Below are 20,635 nucleotides of genomic sequence, written 5' to 3' on the forward strand. Positions count from 1 at the left end.
CAAGGCAACAGGCCTGAGTTCGGATTCGAAAGTAAAGAAGACAAGGTCTATGGATGAAATTTTGGGAATATCGGCGATGGAAATTGAGCAAGTGACGCGAACTGAGGAGGAGGATTTAAGGGAGATCCAACAAAGTCAGCAAACGCACAGGCTGTTTTTGGAATGGTTATCGTCAATTCATTCGATTGACGGCAATGATGTTTAGAGGGGAAGCTCAAACAGTAGTGAGATAAGGAGATTGAGGAATGTGGAGCCTAAACCGATTCTAGAATTTTCAGAAATGGAGGTGAGTAAAATCTCTAATCTGAATGTTAGAGATGATAATGAATGTATGGAAAATGTGAAAATTAAAATTGATGCTAGTGATATTCAACCTGAACTGGATTACTGGAACTCTGCTTTAATTTGTTATATTGTCGGTGCTAATCCTCCTACTGCTGTAATGGAGGGTTTTGTCCGTCAAATTTGGAGAAATATGGGGGTAGATAAGGTGGCTGTGATTAGGAAGGGTATTTTTATTGTGAGGCTTACTACTATGGAGAACAGAGACAACATTTTGTTAGGTAACATGGCATTTTTTGATAGTAAACCTCTGATTGTGAAGGCATGGGAACCTGATATGAATGTCCAGAAAGATGACTTGACTGTCATCCCAATTTGGATCCAACTGCATCTAGATTTCAAATATTGGGGAGTAAACTGTTGGAAGAAAATAACCTCTCCTATAGGTAAATTTCTTAAAACAGACCAGGCAACGGAAAAGAGGGATAAGTTGATGTATGCAAGAGTTATGGTTGAGGTGATGATTGATCAAGATTTTCCAGATCAGTTATCATTTATAAATGAAAAGGGGATTGATGTGGTGTTTGGTGTGACATATGAATGGAAACCTGATCTATGTGATCACTGTAAGAAGATGGGTCATAATACGGAGGAATGTAGGAAGGAAGTGAGAAAGCAATGGAGGCCGAAGGTGCAAAGTATTGTGGTCCAACCTGATACACAGCCAGACAAAATGAAGGAAAATGACCTTCAGATATCCAAAAAAGGAAGTAAAAGAAAGGAGAATGAGAGGGTGGAGACTAGTCTTGCAAATTCCTTTGCAATACTCAGTGAAATGGAGAATGAAGAGAATGTTATAGTAGGCAATGGTGTATGTGGAAATGGTAGAAAAATGGATGAGGGGGGTGGGAGCTCCCTAGTGGATCATGGATAAAATTATGTGTTGGAACGTCCGGGGGATTTCGAGTGTTCAAAAATAAAATGAGGTGAAGAAGGTTATGAACACTAGAACCCTAGGGTTGGTTAGTCTCATTGAGACTAAGGTGAAAATAAAGAATTGGGGGATGTTTATCAAAATATGTTTTTAGGCTGGTGTTTCTGCTGCAATTTTACACACCATCCTGGTGGAAGAATTATGCTAGCGTGGAATGACTCATCATTTCACGTTGACATAAAAAGAATTACCAATCAGTTAATTCATTGCAATGTAAAGTCCACCACTGGACAACATGACTTTGCGTGTACATTTGTATATGCTCACAATAGTAGTAATCTGAGGGAGAGGCTCTGGAGGGATATGGAGGAAATTGGGTAAAGAGAGGACAAAGCTTGGGTAGTAATGGGTGATTTCAACTGTGTTCTTAACAGGGATGAGAGAATTGGTGCCTCTGTAAGAGAGGGGGAAATGATACCTATCAGAAGATGTCTTGCTAATTGTGGATTGGAAGACATGAAACATACTGGGTGTTTCTACACCTGGAACAACAAGCAGGCTTGTGAAAAAAGTGTCTACTGCAAACTTGATAGAGTCTTATGTAATGAATTGTGGTGCGATAAATTCAATGCATCGGAGGCATGGTTTATGACATAAGGAATTTTTGACCATTCACCCATGATTGTGAATATCTTCCCTAAAAGGAGAGGGGGCAAGACTCCATTCAGATATTTCAAGATGTGGAGCCTTGATCCAGAGTTCCATAATAGAATTCAAGAGTGCTAGGAAAGCAATGTTGCTGGCACCCCCATGTTTAGTGTGGTGCAACGTCTGAAGAAGATAAAAAGGGCCCTAAAAACCATAAATAAGGAGGGGTTTGATGAGATACATGTTGCTGATAATGCTGCCTACAGACATATGATTGATTGTCAAAATCAAGTTCAAACTAGGCGTAGTGCAGAGATGGTTGACAGGGCATTACAGGCTGCTGAGGCTTATAAATTGATGCACAAAAAATATCTGATGTTCTTAGCTCAGAAGGCAAAGATACATTGGGCTATAAATGGTGATGAAAACACGGCTATGTTCCACAAAACAATTAAAAGAAGGAGAATTCAGAATAGTGTATATGGGATTCATAATATGGAGGGGGAGTGGGTTGAAGGACCACAAGTGGAGGAAGCTTTTGTGTCATATTACAAGGCCCTGTTGGGTACTTGTAGAGAGAATAGAGGAAATGTCTGCAATGAAATCATAGAAGGTGGTCCAGTGCTTACCCTACAACAACAAGAGGCTATGATGAGGCAGGTCAGCGATGAAGAAATAAAATGGGCTATCTTCTCTATACCTGGAGATAAGTCCCCTGGGCCTGATGGGCTGGGGTCTCAGTTCTACAAAGATGCTTGGACCACTGTGGGTCCAGATATCACCAGAGCCATCAAAGAATTTTCCCATTCAGGTAAACTCCTCAAAGAACTCAATACTACAAACCTGACTTTAATCCCCAAAATTAAATGTCTAAGTAGTGTCAGTGAGTTCAGACCAATTGCCTGCTGTAATGTAATGTATAAATGCATTACAAAAATTATGGCAGCTAGATTAAATGAAGTGCTCCCTACACTTATAGCTGAGAACCAAAGGGCATTTATACAAGGGAGGTTTATAGGACATAACATAATGATATGTCAAGATTTGGTCAAAAATTATGGAAAGAAAAACTCAAGACCTGGGTGCATTATAAAAATGGACATGAAAAAAGCCTATGACTCCATTGATTTGCGTTTTGTGAAGGACATGCTTGTTGGGCTAAAGTTTCCTAGCAGATACATTGAGTGGGTCATGGAGTGTGTTACTACTCCAAAGTTCATAATACAGTTAAATGGGCAAAGTTGTGGCTTTTTTGAAGGAAAAAAAGGGTTGCGGCAAGGTGACCCTATCTCCCCACTACTTTTCGTCATATGTATGGAGTACCTATCAAGGACTCTGAAATTAGTGGGGGAGAAGACCCAGTTCAAGTACCACCCAAGGTGTAAGGGTGTGAAATTGAACCACCTTTGTTTTGCTGACGATATAATCTTGTGTAGCAGTAGTGATTTTTTTTCAGTATACACAATGGTCCAAGGGTTCCAGCATTTTTCTGAAGCCTCTGGACTCGAAGTGAATGTGAATAAGACTGAAATGTTTACTATGGGCATGAACAATGTTGAAAGACAAAGGCTATTGAATGCAACAGGGTTTAAAATTGGGAACCTCCCCTTCAAATACTTAAGAGTTCCCATTAATCACAAAAGATTGTCTGTGAAAGAAGGCCAGACCCTGGTAGAAAAATGACAGCAAAAGTGAGTGTGTGGAGCAGTAGGCACCTTGCCTACCAAGGAAGACGGGTGTTGATAAATTCAGTCCTACTTAGTATGCACACCTACTGGGCAAATGTCTTTGTCTTACCAAAGAAACTTCTCATGGAAATGGAAGAATTTACAGAGCCTACCTGTGGACAGGGGAGTATTACAGTGGGAAACCTGGTTATGTAGCATGGCCTAAGGTGTGTCTTCCAAAGTATGCTGGGGGATTGGGGATAAGAAACACTGAAAAATGGAATATTGCTGCAATGGGTAGATACATCTGGGCAATATCTTGTAAAAAAGATAATTTGTGGATAAAATGGATAAGCGAGATTTATGTGAAGAATAGGGATTGGTGGAATTACATACCTTCTGGAGGATGTAGTTGGTATTGGAGGAAAATATGTGAAGTAAAAGATCAATTGAGAAGGATCATTGATGAAAATGATTTAAAACAGATGCATCAATACTCAGTCAGGGACATCTACAAAAGGTTAATGGGAGTCCAAGATAGAGTGCACTGGGACAAGTATGCTTGGAGTAGGCTTGCAGTTCCAAAGCACAGGTTCTTTATGTGGCTGGTACTGAATCACAGACTACAAACCATAGCAATGTTGTACAGATATGGGATAAGTAACAGCCCAAGGTGTCTAATATGTGGGGCAGCTGATGAAACACAAGACCACCTGTTATTCACCTGCTGCTACAGTGAGAGAATTCTGATGAAAATCAAAAAGTGGTTGGAGGTAAACACAACACTGAGGAGTGTCCCTAGTCTGATAAACTGGATTGGAAGATGCAGAAGGAGTAAATTTCAGAAGAATGTAATTGCGACAGCAGTTGCCTGAATGGTATACCACATATGGGGAGTAAGAAATGAAGTGTACTGCGATAGCAAAGTACAAAGTGTTCATATTACTGTGAATAGAATCCAAAGAGCAGTTATTGATAGAGTTTATGGAGTTTTACCATAAAAGGTGTCTAGAAAAGATAGAGATTATTGGTTAAGACAAAGAGTGATTTATGTTTGTAATTAAATGGTGGTCTAGGCTTGTTATATGGGGGAGGCCAACATAGTTGGGTTGCCCCTCAAGTCTAGATTTCTTGGTTGGTAGGTTGTAATGGTGTTTGTTTTTGAGATATATACATGACTCTCTTACTTAGAAAAAAAAAAAAAAAAGTAAGGAGCCAATCACACCTCTATAGAGTTTCTGATCTACGGACTTACCACTTTGATCCTCATCTAACCTTGTACCTGTTCCTATGGGAGTATGTTTTGTTTTTGCTTGATCCATTCCATATTTTTTCAATAACTCTTTTACGTATTTTTGTTGATGGATCATAGTTCCTCTTTCAGTTTGCTTGATTTGCAAACCAAGAAAGAAGTTTAACTCTCCCATCAAACTCATTTCAAGTTCACTACGCATTAACTCAGCAAATTCTTTACAAAGAGAATCATTAGTTGCACCAAAAATTATATCATCCACATAAATTTGAACCACTAGGATGTCTGTTCCTTTTGATCGAAGGAACAGGGTCCTATCAACTTTGCCTCGTATAAAGTCATTAGAAAGTAAGAATTTTGATAGTCTTTCATACCATGATCTAGGAGCTTGCTTAAGCCCATAAAGAGCTTTATCTAGCTTATAGACATGATTAGGAAGATCCGGGTTTTCAAAACCAGGAGGTTGTTCCACATAGACGTCTTCAACAAATATCCATTTAAAAAGCACATTTGACGTCCATTTGGTACAACCTAAAACCCATAATGATGCAAAGGAATCAAAATTCTTATTGCTTCTATTCTAGCTACAGGAGCAAAGGTTTCATCAAAGTCAATACCTTCTTGTTGATTATACCCTTTGGCTACGAGCCTGGCTTTGTTTCTTATGACTGTTCCATGCTCGTCTAGCTTGTTCCTGAAGACCCATTTTAGTCCAATCACCTTTTGGTTTTAGGCTTGGTCTCAAGGTGCGAGACCTTGTTCCTCTAAAACTCATTCAGTTCCTCTTGCATGGCGTTTATCCAGTCAGACTCCAGTAGGGCATCATTGTGATCTCGTGGTTCTGTCATAGACAAAAAGGCATGGAAAGCACAGAAATTTTTCAGTTGGGATCTCGTTTGAGTTCCCTTTTCAATATCACTTACTATTAAATCCAATGGATGGGATTTTAAGTGTTTCCAAGGTCTTGGTTCAAATCTTCTTGTCTCTGCTCCTCCAGATTGAGGAGCTTCATTTGTCTCATCTACTGGATGAGTTTCTGGTGCTTGTTCCTCCTGTATAATAGGATCAGGAACAGCTATCTCTTCTTTAGAAATATGCTTTTTGTCGGTTCTTGTAGGTGTTAGTTCCTCATCAATGTTTACTGACTCCTCAATATGAGTCATCCTATTTCAAAGTCATTTTCATGACTTGGTTCCTGAGAGAGTTAGTTTCATCGAAAATAACATGGACACTTTCCTCAACACACATTGTTCGTTTGTTGTAAACTCTATATGCCTTACTACTTAAAGCATATCCAATAAAAACAGCCTCATCGCTTCTAGCATCAAACTTTCCTAAATTGTCTTTACCATTGTTATGTACAAAGCATTTACAGCCAAAGATTCTAAAGTATGAGATATTGGGTTTTCTTCCTTTGAGTAGCTCATAAGGGGTCTTCAAGATAATAGGTCTTAGCATGACTCTATTGATTATGTAGCATGCCGTATTCACAGCTTCAGCCCAGAAATTCTTCGGAAGGTTGCTTGCATATGATCATTGTTCTTGCCATGCCCTCCAAAGTGCGATTCTTCCGTTCTACCACGCCATTTTATTGTGGAGTTCTAGGAGCTGAGAAGTTGTGATCAAGACCTTCATTTCTGCAAAACTCATCAAATTTTGAGTTTTCAAACTCCTTACCATGATCAGAACGCAAGTGCTTAATTTTAAAACCACTTATTCTTTGAGTTCTTTTAGCAAAGTTAACAAATTCATCAAATGTCTCATCTTTGCTATGGAGAAAAATAACCCAAGTGTATCTTGAAAATCATCAACTATACAAGCACATATCTCTTACCAGATCGACTTTGGATTGGCCACACAAGTCCATATGAATCAATTCAAGGGACTTGTGTGCTTACCATTTTCTTAGATTTGAACGAGGATCTAACTTGTTTACCTTTTGCACAGGGTCCACAAACTTCATGGTTTGTGACTTTGATAGTTGGTAATCCAACCACCAAGTCCTTACCACTTAGCTTCTGGAGTAATGCCATACTTGCGTGACCACATCTTTTATGCCAAAGAAGTGGTTCATTGTCGACGGCACTTAAACATGTTAGATTGTTCCTAGGAACAAGGTTGAGGTCAACCACGTAGGTATTCTCTTTCCTTGTTCCTTCTAGGATTTTGGTACCTGTTCCTGCATTACTTACTACACAATGTTCACCAGTAAAATTTACACTGTTCCCTTTGTCGCAAAATTGAGAAATACTAAGCAGATTATGTTTTAAACCCTCGACCAAAAATACATTGTCTATGGAATGTGACTTAGACTTTCCTACCTTCCCAATTGCAACTATGTTACCGGTAAGATTGTCTCCGAAGGTCACAGTTCCTCCATCATAGGCTGAAAGCGAGAGAAATTTCTCTTTATCTCCTGTCATTGGTTTAGAACAACCGCTATCGAGGTACCACAGGTTGTTCCCCCTCACTTTAGCCTGTATCAAAGCAATCAGTCAGTGGTAGGAACCCAATTTGACTTGGGTTCCTCTGTCGGGCTTGTATTTCTCTTGACTTTCAAACTTGTTTAACTAAGTGGGTGTTCATTTCAATATGTTCTTCTCTGGAGGAACAGTCAGACACTAAGTGTCCACTGTTCCCACAGTAAGAACATATTCGGCTGCTTGGAAGATCAACATATTTTTTCATTTTGTTTTCTTCTTGTGATTGAAACCTAGCCCACTTCTTCCTTCATTTTTATTTTTGTATCCAGCTTACTGGATCAGGAAGAGTCGTTCTTGAAGATTCCATTTTCTCTTTAAGTACCACATATTTACTTAAAACTTTCTCATGTTCGAATTTCAACTTTTCAAACTCGGATATGGTATTTATAGAGGAACTAGTTCCTTCAAGAACGAACAGTTTCAATTCAGCAATTTCCATATTCAAGAAATAATTTTCATTTTTAGCATTTTCAAAAGCTTCTCGAATGCGTCGGTTTTCATCAAAGACTTCAAAAAATCTTTCCTCAATGTTTGCATTAACTGTTTTAAACCAATTTGAATGACCTTTGGTGACTTCTAAGGCTTTTTCTAAATTTTCTTCTCTAACACAAATGGCCTTGTAGTCATCTAAGGTTTCCCATACCCTTCTCCTTGTACTTTCCTTTGCTCTTTTCATTTTCCCAGAGAGGGCATTCCTTTATGAAGTGATCCGGATTTCCACACTTGTGACAGCTTAGCTTTCTTGGCTTTTTCATGTTCTTCCCTTTGTAGTTCTTGTTGAAGAACTTTTTGAATCTTTTCACGATCAGTGTTGTCTCTTCATCATCAGTTTCTGAATCCTCCAGATCATTGGACTTGAGAGCCAAGGCCTTAGGTCTACTAGAGTCAACTTCATGAGTTCCTAGATGGATTTCATGAGTCAACAAGGAACCGGAAAGTTGCTCGATATTGAATGTGGTGAAATCTTTTGTTTCAAGCAGGGCAGTGACCTTTGCCATCCATTTTTCATCCTGAGGAAGACTTCTTAGGACTTTTCATACTTGTTCCTCGGGAGTGATGATCTTTCCCAGAGATTCAAGTTCATTTATTATGTTGGAGAATCTTGTGAGCATCTCTTGAACAGACTCCTAAGGCTTCATTTAAAATAGCTCATATTTGTGCATGAGCATGTCAATCTTTGATCGCTTTACTTCGTTTGTTCCTTCGTGAGTAACTTGAAGAAGTTCCCACATTTGCTTGGCAGATTTGCATCCCATGATTCGATTGTGTTCATGGGGACCAAGACCACAGTGGAGAATCTTTTTGGCCAAGTTATTCATCTCCATCTTGCCGAAGTCATCCTTATCATATTTGGAGAGTGGCTTGGGGATTTCTTCACCTTTTTCATTTTTCTCTGTGACTTCAAAGTCACGATTTCTATAACTCTCCAAACTTGATAATTTTCGGCCTTGATAAATATTTCCATACGATTCTTCCAGTATGGATAATACTTGCTATTAAACATTGGGGGACGCTGAGTTGAGTAACCTTCTTCCAATCTTTCTCCTGATGTGTTCATCTTTTCCAGGAACTCGCTCCTCAGTGTTAACTGATTTTGGAGGAACTAGGCTCTGATACCAATTGTTAGTCTCAGACGAACACTTAAGCAATTACAAGAGGGGGAGTGAATTGTAGTTGGAGAGATTTTCAAACTTTTAGCGGAAATAAAAGAATGATTAAGCTAGAAAGAAATAATTGCATGAATTAAGAAAGAACTAGGAACACGAGATTTTTACAAGGAAAACTTCCTAGGCCCAATAGGAAGAAAAACCTTGACCACGAGGGATTTTGACTCAATTCTCTTTAATAACTTTTAGGCCAAAAGACTCTCTTTTGTACAACCTAAACTCGGACCAACTCTGTTCCTCTAGGAACTGGTTCCCTGTCAGCTTGTTCCCTCTGAACAGTTGACTTCTGCCTTGACTTTACTCAAAGTCTTTTCTCTTTCTCTCGTCTATTTCTCTTTCTCTTTTTCTCTCAAAATGATTACAGACTTAGTTTCACTCAACCCAATCTATAATACATCAATTTCTAAGAAGAAGAAATCCGAATGTACTTTCTCTAAGAATATTACATAAAATTCTGAAAGTATATTTTGAGACCATTACAAAAACTCTTTTTGTAGGGATCTTTTTCTTCTCGAATTCTTCTCCACGATCTTCTCAAGATCATCTCCATTAACCCACGTAGCTTCAGCCACTTCTCCTCAATATGTCCGTTGATAATTCCGTTGGCAGTTGGCTTCCTTAAACGTAGCCACTTTATCCACGTTCACACGCCTTAAAAATAGAGTGGTTGTTGTGGTTCCTAAAATGTAGGAACTACCTCAACGTTCTATTTTTAAGCGTATCCTTAGGTTAGTGCTTTGCGGCTCCTAGATTGTAGACAACCGAAAGATGCTGCACACTAACGCAACACAATATCATGAAACCTTGATACATTCAATCTTGTTACATCCATAATATTAACCGGATATAACAAATAAGTTATAAACAACTTAATTTTGATTAAACACTTAATCAATTCTTCATAAGTTACTTAACATGTTATTTGTGAAATATTTTTTTTTTTTTTTGCTAATTAAGTGAGTATATTGATTAAGAACATGCCAATTTACAACCTAACCTATCCTAAAGGAGGCAAACCAACTAGGTTGGACTCCCATACCCTTTAGGATAGTAGTAAACAGGAAGTTTACATTGTAATTGAGAGATCGCTTAACCACAATCTATCTCTCATAGTAGTTTTCTTTGGCAAAACACTATAGATTCTATCTATACATGTATGTTTAATCCTATACACATGTTTCTCCACTGTGTCTAGTTTACTATTCCATAACACATCATTCCTTGCCCACCAAACTTGATACGCTGTAGCACAGATGATAGCTATTATAACTTGTCTTCTGAATCTTGACTCACCATTGGTGTTCACCCTAACAATCAATCCCTGAATCGATAGATCTTGTGACTGTATTTGCATCCACTGTAAAATACTCCTGAGGACTACTTTGCTAAAATGGCATTGAAAAACCGATGGCTGTGTGTCTCTTTTGTTGATCCACAAATCAGGCATGTAGCATCATCTAGCACACCCACTTTGGTTAATCTTTCAGCTGTTTTCAATCAGTTTAACATTACTAACCAGCATAGAATTCTATGCTTTGGTATGTTCGATCTCCCCAAATAGCACCATGCCAATTCACACATTGCTGCTCATTCACCAGCTTCTTGTATATTTCTTTGACTGAGTATACCCCCATATTCAATATCTGAGGCAAAGAGAACTTTAGCTTCAACTGATTCTTAACCTGGCAAATCATCTTCCAATACCAACTACACTGCCGAGGGTGGTTATACTCCCACCAATCTTCCTCTTTTACATACTGCTCATGAACCCATCTTATCCATAGATTGTCTTTCTTTAAGGCAAAAACCCACACATACCTCCCTAGTGCTGCCTGATTCCAAATCAAAATGTTTTTGATTCCAAGACCACCCTCTTTTTTACTACAGCAAACTGCATCGCATTTAACATTCACTGAACTTTGACTGTAGTGTTCACCAGTCCAAAGATATGATCTGCATATCTTATTTATATCTTGTAAAACTTTCCTGGGGATGATCATTATCTGTGCCCAATAAACATGCAAACTCATGAGGACTGAGTTCACCATGCATAATCTCCCTTGATATGATAGGTGTCTGCTACTCCAACACCTAATTCTAGCTGTCATTTTTTCCACAAGGCCTTCACACTCTTTTATGCTTAGTCTTTTATAACATATAGGGACCCCCAGGTACCTGAAAGGGAACCTCCCATAATTCTTAACAATATCTTGACAAATTAAGATATTGTGTGCTATAAATCTCCCTTTTATGAAAGCACCTTGGTTTGCAGCTATAATTTCAGGAAGAATCTTGCCTAATCTAGAACACAGCAACTTGGTAATGCACTTGTATATAACATTGCAGCACGCTATTGGCCTGAATTCAGTGACATTACCAGGGCATTTGACCTTTGGAATCAAAGCCAAAATAGTATGATTTATCTCTTTCAATAATTTTCTTGATTGAAAGAAATCCAAGACAACAGCAGTACATTAATCACCTACAATACTCCATGCATCCTTGTAGAAAGCTGACCCAAATCCATCAGGCCCTGGTGACTTATCACCAGGGATTGAAAAAATTGCCTGCTTCACTTCTTCAGGAGTAAAAGGAACCATTAGTGTTTGACATTGTTTTGCAGTCAATACAGGACCAGCATCAATCACTTCCTGTTGCACATGACTCCTATAATTCCTGGGAGTACCAAGTAGCTGAATGTAATAGAGCAGAAATGCTTTATTCACCTCTTCATTACCTTCTACCCATCTCCCTTCTATATCAGAAACACCATAAATTGTGTTCTGGAGTCTTCTGGCCTTTAAAGCATTGTGAAATGCTTTTGAGTTTTCATCTCCATCTTTTATCCATGCTAGCTTGCTCTTCTGTTGCATAAAAGAAATATATTTAGCATGAACTTTCTGATACTCCAGTGCAGCTAGTTGTTCTCTCTCTCTAGCTTGGATGCTGGTAGCATTAAGATGCAACAACTTCTGAGCTTCTTGCAAGGCTATTTGTGCTTTAGTATCTTCAATGTGAATCTGAGAGAACCCCTGTTTGTTCATCTCTTTTAACACTTTCTTCACCTGCTTCAGCTTCTGGGTGAACTTGAACATTGCACACCCTCTAACTTCAAACCTCCAAGCATTCTGAACCTTACTTAGGAACTCCTCTCCCATACTCCACATATGAAAATATTTGAAAGGTGCTTTGCTACTCCTACTTCCTTCATGGACTCTAATCAGTATAGGGGTATGATCAAAGAGGCCTTCCTCCATAAACATAGCCTCTGCAGTACTGAAATGATCTCTCCATTTCTCATTCCCAAGCACTCTATCCAATTTTGAAAAGACTCTATCACTACCTTGTTGTTTGTTGTTCCAAGTGTAGTAACATCTATTTGACTTAATATCATCTAAGCCACAATGATTAACACATCTTCTGAAAGCCTCCATCTCACCATCTCTAACTAGTGCACCTATTCTTTCATCCTTATTGAGTACACAATTAAAATCACCTCCAAGTATCCAAGGCTCTATCATGGTGTCAGCTTGAACCATCAGATCCTGCCATAGCTGTTCTCTATCTCCTGCATTATTAAATGCATAGACAAAAGTGCTACAAAAACCTGTAGTTAACCCAGTAGGTTTTATAATGCAATGAATAGCCTGAGCACTCATCCACCTTATATCCACCTGAAAACTCAATGGATTCCAGGCCAAAATGATTCTGCCACCATTGTGGTACGATGAGTTTGAACAGAAACACCAACCACTAAACAACCTTTGGTATACTGTTCCCATATTTTTTGCTTTTACTTTAGTCTCTAGGAGACTAACCATGCCAAGGGATCTTTTATTCAACAACTTCTTCACTTCATTTTGTTTCATCATGCTGTTGATCCCTCGGACATTCCATATCACTATACTATCCATTTTCTGCAGGAGAGTCCCCCCTCCTTGCACTCAGAACCTTCTCTCTTCACAGGTAATAGATCCTACTAGCACTTGTTCATCCTCCAATTCATTCAACACATTGAAAGAATTTTTAGTTGTAACAGGTTTAATGTTCTGTGCTAAATTCTTAGCAGTATGATGAGTCTCTTGAAAAGGAACTACATCTCTTGTATTATCACACACTTGCACTGAAATCTCCTTTTCCCTCCAGACTTTTTTCACCACACCTCTATTGCACAGTTTAGTCTTATGACGAAACTGCTTACATTTCATACATTTCTGTGGCTTCCATTCATATGTCACCTCAATTACAACCTCAATCCCTTTTTTATTCACAAAACTCAGTTGATCTGGAAACTCCTGTTCAATTTTAACCTCTATCATCATCCTCGCATACTGGAGCTTCTCTCTTTTAGCAGTTGCAGCATCAACTTTAAAAAAATTTCCTATTGGACTTACATATTTTGCAAGGCATTTTTCATTCCAGTATTTAAAATCTACCTTCATCTGAATCCATGTAGGAACAATCTCAAATTGATCCTTGATCACATCCATATCTTGTTCCCAAGCTCTTACAATCATCAGTTTACTATCGAAAAAAGGTATAGGTCCATTGAGAACAGCATCCTTCTTCTCCATAGTCATAAACCTCACAATATACACTCCCTTCTTTATCATCGCTACCTTATCTACTCCATTATGCTTCCATATTCTTCGTATGAATCCTTCCATTACATATGGAGGTGGATTTGCACCAACAATATAGCATATAACAGATGACATCCAAAATTCAACTTCAGGTTGAACATCTTCAACCTCAATTTTGACTAAATTTTTCTCAGATTTATCAATTACATCATTATCAGCAATAACAGATGGACTGGATTCTACCTCATGATCAGACATTTGTAGGATCGGAATTGGCTCAATACACCTTCTTCTTTCATCATTCGTGCTCCTCTTCGTTGTATCATTTGAATTGATTGCTGATAACCACTCCGAGAACAAACGATGCGATTGCATAATTTGTTTGATCTCACTGATTGCAACCTCCTCTGTTTTTTCCTCCATTTGAAAATCCATAGCACTAACTCCAAGTATTTCATCCATTGGGCGAGTCTTTTTTGCATTTGAATCAGAAATTGGACCTTTTTGCTTGTTATTGCTAGCATTTGCAGCCTACTGAACTTTAGATTTCCTCGCCATGGCAGAGGGAATTCTAGAGAGAGAAGCACACACTAACAAGAATGCATTTGTAACTCTTATTTGTGAAATCTCAAGATAACTAAACTAATTAAATAACTCCCACCAATCTTCCTCTTTTACATACTGCTCATGAACCCATCTTATCCATAGATTGTCTTTCTTTAAGGCAATAGCCCACACATACCTCCCTAGTGCTGCCTGATTCCAAATCAAAATGTTTTTGATTCCAAGACCACCCTCTTTTTTACTACAGCAAACTGCATCGCATTTAACATTCACTGAACTTTGACTGTAGTGTTCACCAGTCCAAAGATATGATCTGCATATCTTATTTATATCTTGTAAAACTTTCCTGGGGATGATCATTATCTGTGCCCAATAAACATGCAAACTCATGAGGACTGAGTTCACCATGCATAATCTCCCTTGATATGATAGGTGTCTGCTACTCCAACACCTAATTCTAGCTGTCATTTTTTCCACAAGGCCTTCACACTCTTTTATGCTTAGTCTTTTATAACATATAGGGACCCCCAGGTACCTGAAAGGGAACCTCCCCAGACTGAAGCCTGGCATATGCAACAGCCTTTGAACTTCCTGCTGGTTTAACCCCACTGTATATAGTTCAGACTTTTGTTTGTTGGCTTCTAAGCCTGAAGTCTCAGAGAAATGAGTGAATCCTTGCAACATTCTCAGCACAGACTTGAATTCACCTTTGCAACACATGATGATATCATCTGCGAAGCACAGATGATTGATTTTGATACCAGTGCATAATCTAGGGTGAAACTTGAAATCATCTTTCTCACCCACTATCTTCATTGTTCTACTGAAATATTCCATGCATATCACAAATATCAGAGGTGAGAGGGGGTCTCCTTGCCTAAGACCCCTCTTACCTTTGAAAAAACCAACCAATTCCCCATTTATCATCAAAGAGAAGCTAGGAGTTTTAATACATTCCATAGTCATCTCCACAAAGCTGGAAGGGAATTTCATAGCCAGCAATATCTCTTCAATAAAGCACCAGTCTATTGAATCATATGCTTTTTTAAGGTCCATTTTGATGATACAACCTGGAGCAGCATCTTTCTTCCCATAATTCTTAACAATATCTTGACAAATTAAGATATTGTGTGCTATAAATCTCCCTTTTATGAAAGCACCTTGGTTTGCAGCTATAATTTCAGGAAGAATCTTGCTTAATCTAGAACACAGCAACTTGGTAATGCACTTGTATATAACATTGCAGCACGCTATTGGCCTGAATTCAGTGACATTACCAGGGCATTTGACCTTTGGAATCAAAGCCAAAATAGTATGATTTATCTCTTTCAATAATTTTCTTGATTGAAAGAAATCCAAGACAACAGCAGTACATTAATCACCTACAATACTCCATGCATCCTTGTAGAAAGATGACCCAAATCCATCAGGCCCTGGTGACTTATCACCAGGGATTGAAAAATTGCCTGCTTCACTTCTTCAGGAGTAAAAGGAACCATTAGTGTTTGACATTGTTTTGCAGTCAATACAGGACCAGCATCAATCACCTCCTGTTGCACATGACTCCTAATATTCCTGGAGTACCAAGTAGCTGAATGTAATAGAGCAGAAATGCTTTATTCACCTCTTCATTACCTTCTACCCATCTCCCTTCTATATCAGAAACACCATAAATTGTGTTCTGGAGTCTTCTGGCCTTTAAAGCATTGTGAAATGCTTTTGAGTTTTCATCTCCATCTTTTATCCATGCTAGCTTGCTCTTCTGTTGCATAAAAGAAAATATATTTAGCATGAACTTTCTGATACTCCAGTGCAGCTAGTTGTTCTCTCTCTCTAGCTTGGATGCTGGTAGCATTAAGATGCAACAACTTCTGAGCTTCTTGCAAGGCTATTTGTGCTTTAGTATCTTCAATGTGAATCTGAGAGAACCCCTGTTTGTTCATCTCTTTTAACACTTTCTTCACCTGCTTCAGCTTCTGGGTGAACTTGAACATTGCACACCTCTAACTTCAAACCTCCAAGCATTCTGAACCTTACTTAGGAACTCCTCTCCCATACTCCACATATGAAAATATTTGAAAGGTGCTTTGCTACTCCTACTTCCTTCATGGACTCTAATCGGTATAGGGGTATGATCAAAGAGGCCTTCCTCCATAAACATAGCATCTGCAGTACTGAAATGATCTCTCCATTTCTCATTCCCAAGCATCTATCCAATTTTGAAAAGACTCTATCACTACCTTGTTGTTTGTTGTTCCAAGTGTAGTAACATCTATTTGACTTAATATCATCTAAGCCACAATGATTAACACATCTTCTGAAAGCCTCCATCTCACCATCTCTAACTAGTACACCTATTCTTTCATCCTTATTGAGTACACAATTAAAATCACCTCCAAGTATCCAAGGCTCTATCATGGTGTCAGCTTGAACCATCATATCCTGCCATAGCTGTTCTCTATCTCCTGCATTATTAAATGCATAGACAAAAGTGCTACAAAAACCTGTAGTTAACCCAGTAGGTTTTATAATGCAATGAATAGCCTGAGCACTCATCCACCTTATATCCACCTGAAAACTCAATGGATTCCAGGCCAAAATGATTCTGCCACCATTGTGGTATGATGAGTTTGAACAGAAACACCAACCACTAAACAACCTTTGGTATACTGTTCCCATATCTTTTGCTTTTACTTTAGTCTCTAGGAGACTAACCATGCCAAGGGATCTTTTATTCAACAGCTTCTTCACTTCATTTTGTTTCATCATGCTGTTGATCCCTCGGACATTCCATATCACTATACTATCCATTTTCTGCAGGAGAGTCCCCCCTCCTTGCACTCAGAACCTTCTCTGCTTCACAGGTAATAGATCCTACTAGCACTTGTTCATCCTCCAATTCATTCAACACATTGAAAGAATTTTTAGTTGTAACAGGTTTAATGTTTTGTGCTAAATTCTTAGCAGTATGATGAGTCTCTTGAAAAGGAACTACATCTCTTGTATTATCACACACTTGCACTGAAATCTCCTTTTCCCTCCAGACTTTTTTCACCACACCTCTATTGCACAATTTAGTCTTATGACGAAACTGCTTACATTTCATACATTTCTCTGGCTTCCATTCATATGTCACCTCAATTACAACCTCAATCCCTTTTTTATTCACAAAACTCAGTTGATCTGGAAACTCCTGTTCAATTTTCACCTCTATCATCATCCTCGCATACTGGAGCTTCTCTCTTTTAGCAGTTGCAGCATCAACTTTCACAAATTTTCCTATTGGACTTACCAATTTTGCAAGGCATTTTTCATTCCAGTATTTAAAATCTACCTTCATCTGAATCCATGTAGGAACAATCTCAAATTGATCCTTGATCACATCCATATCTTGTTCCCAAGCTCTTACCATCATCGGTTTACTATCGAAAAAAGGTATAGGTCCATTGAGAACAGCATCCTTCTTCTCCATAGTCATAAACCTCACAATGCAACTCCCTTCTTTATCATCGCTACTTATCTACTCCATTATGCTTCCATATTCTTCGTATGAATCCTTCCATTACATATGGAGGTGGATTTGCACCAACAATATAGCATATAACAGATGACATCCAAAATTCAACTTCAGGTTGAACATCTTCAACCTCAATTTTGACTAAATTTTTCTCAGATTTATCAATTACATCATTATCAGCAATAACAGATGGACTGGATTCTACCTCATGATCAGACATTTGTAGGATCGGAATTGGCTCAATACACCTTCTTCTTTCATCATTCGTGCTCCTCTTCGTTGTATCATTTGAATTGATTGCTGATAACCACTCCGAGAACAAACGATGCGATTGCATATTTGTTTGATCTTACTGATTGCAACCTCCTCTGTTTTTTCCTCCATTTGAAAATCCATAGCACTAACTCCAAGTATTTCATCCATTGGGCGAGTCTTTTTTGCATTTGAATCAGAAATTGGACCTTTTTGCTTGTTATTGCTAGCATTTGCAGCCTGCTGAACTTTAGATTTCCTCGCCATGGCAGAGGGAATTCTAGAGAGAGAAGCACACACTAACAAGAATGCATTTGTAACTCTTATTTGTGAAATCTAAAGATAACTAAACTAATTAAAACTAGAAAGAATAAATCAAACAAAATAAAATAAACGAAAACAGGAAAATAAATCTAAGACATATAAAAATTTCTTCTAACATAATAAACTAAAAATCGAATAAACAAAAAATCATGTAAACGTTAATTATATGTCATTATCAAAATAGTGATATAACATTTGCATATTTTGAATTTGTGGGTATGCCTTCTGAAAACCTGCACGGGACCCTACTCATCCACTAGGGCAGCCTAAGGGTTTAAAGGGCTTTTTGAACATGCTAGCTACAATCGTGATTCCTACAAAATTGAGTTAGGATTTATTGCTTTCTTAGTATTAGGAGCATATTAGTTGCATTCATGCATTTTGATGATTACATAAAATATATATTAATTCCATGAGATTGATAATTTATGAGATTTGGGCATATATTGGATATTGGAATTAAATTTTACAAGATTGAGTTAGACTGCATTGACCTCTTTATGGGACGATTGTTTTGCAACTTGAATGGTTTGTGGTAATATTGGTTAACATTCCCCAAGAGAGACTTGATTTTACTCGGTAATCATAAGCCTTGTGAGGATTTTTTCAAGCCTTATAAACCGACACATCTACATCAGTCTTCTACTTTTTGTTGTGTGATAGTTACTCATGAAGTATGACTCTTAAACTTGGTTCATCATGTGTATATTAAAGATAGCAATTGGTGGGAGTATAAACCTCCCACTAATGCTAGTTGGGTGTGGAAAGGCATATGTAGAGTGAAGGATATGTACAGGGAAGTATATAATGTTCGGAATCAAGGGCTAGACTCTGACAAACCATACACTGTTCGAGCAGGATACAAGTGACTCAAAGGCCAACTTGAGAAAGTTGGGTGGCATTTTTGGGTCTTGAATGCAATGAATGATCTTAAGCATGCCTTCATTGCTTGGCTTGTTGTTCTTGGTAGAGTTCGAAAAAGGGATAGGCTTGCTGCTGATGGGCTATGTAATAACACATAATATTTATTGTGTATCTATGGTCAACATTAGTGTATGCATTTATTTTTCAGATGCACATTTAGTAATCAAGTGTGTGCAATGGTGATGCAATGGGTTCAGATCAGAAGCACAGGTGCTGACTACTTGTAGACTGGATGCAAGAAGTGGGGAAGATGTTATAGAAGTAAAAAGAGACAACAAAATTGTTACATGGCTTTGGCAGCGTCTGTTTACCATGTATGGATTGCAAGAAACCACACTTTATGGCAGAATGTTGTTCCATGACCTTGTCAAGTGGTTAGAACTATCCAATATGTTGTATGTTGGCGTGCTAGATCCAAGGTGAATGAAAAGCGGTTTAATGAGGATAAAACTTGGCTGCAAGACCTATAATTTGTAATTAGGTAGTTTGCTTTGGTATTTTTCTTTCTTTTGTTGGACATTGTTGGTTGTAAAGTCTTGTTGGAGCTGATGTTTTGCTTGGTGCCGTAGTTTAGGCTGTAATTGTGGCGTTTACGCTTTGGTAATATATTCTTACTCTTTGTCCAAAAAAAATAAAATAATAAACATGGTTTAGTTATATTACAAAACTCTACATGCAAGACCGTCTTATCATAATTTTTCTTGAAAAGAAATGAATTATCTAAATTATAAAATTATTTAATTAAAGAGATTCAAAGAACATAAGCCTATCCACCTCCGAATAATTTAACTAATATAATAGAGTGGTAGAGATTGCTACATGTTACGTTCCCTACATGAGAGCACGTTCACATGCATTGTTTCACCGCTATATAACAACAACTAATTATAATTGATATCATACTCTATCATAATGCTATAAGTTATAAGCCCCCTCCCCCCAACCCAAATTAATTCCTTGATTGTTGCTTACTTGCTTTCTCTACCAGTTGTTGGTCCTATTGCTCGTCCCTTTTCTGTTTCTAATTAAAAAAAAATTACGTGAAGAGATATTAATAATACAAGATAGATGGTAGAGAAAGTTAGTAGAAATCTTAATATCAAACTTTTATATTTTTTACTAATATGTAATTAAAGATAATGACAATACAAGACATGCATTCACAAATGTGAAAAGTGAAAATATAATGAATTTTATGGAACAGTAATTATACATATGTATTTGGTAAAATCGATTGCTAGCTTTTGCCTACTCTATCGCTTACGGACATTGATATATTGTACCTTTTTATTGTTAGGGTTTGTTTCATTCACCTTATTTTGTCTTATCTTATCTTATTTTGTCTTATCTTATCTTATCTTATAATCTAAACGTATATTATAGTTTATTCAATCCGATTTGTGTGGATCTGATTCACAGTAAAATTAGTGTGTACTAGGCTCACACATGTAAATCGGGACACACACTACTATAAAACACAGAAACCCACTATATCACAAACATATACACTATATAAGAGATAAACTAGTTTTAGGCCC

At 37.8% G+C, this 20,635-nt stretch overlaps 1 protein-coding gene across 1 annotated transcript; it reads left to right on the plus strand.

Annotated features, from left to right (window-relative positions):
* Positions 1-280: 280 nt before the first annotated feature.
* LOC104897062 (uncharacterized) lies at positions 281-1,216 on the plus strand. The gene has a single exon (XM_010683871.2). It carries the CDS (start codon positions 281-283, stop codon positions 1,214-1,216), a length of 936 nt encoding a protein of 311 aa, XP_010682173.2.
* Positions 1,217-20,635: the final 19,419 nt, after the last annotated feature.

The sequence above is a fragment of the Beta vulgaris genome, chromosome 1, assembly GCF_026745355.1.
Source record: "Beta vulgaris subsp. vulgaris cultivar EL10 chromosome 1, EL10.2, whole genome shotgun sequence".
Lineage (NCBI taxonomy): Eukaryota > Viridiplantae > Streptophyta > Magnoliopsida > Caryophyllales > Amaranthaceae > Beta > Beta vulgaris.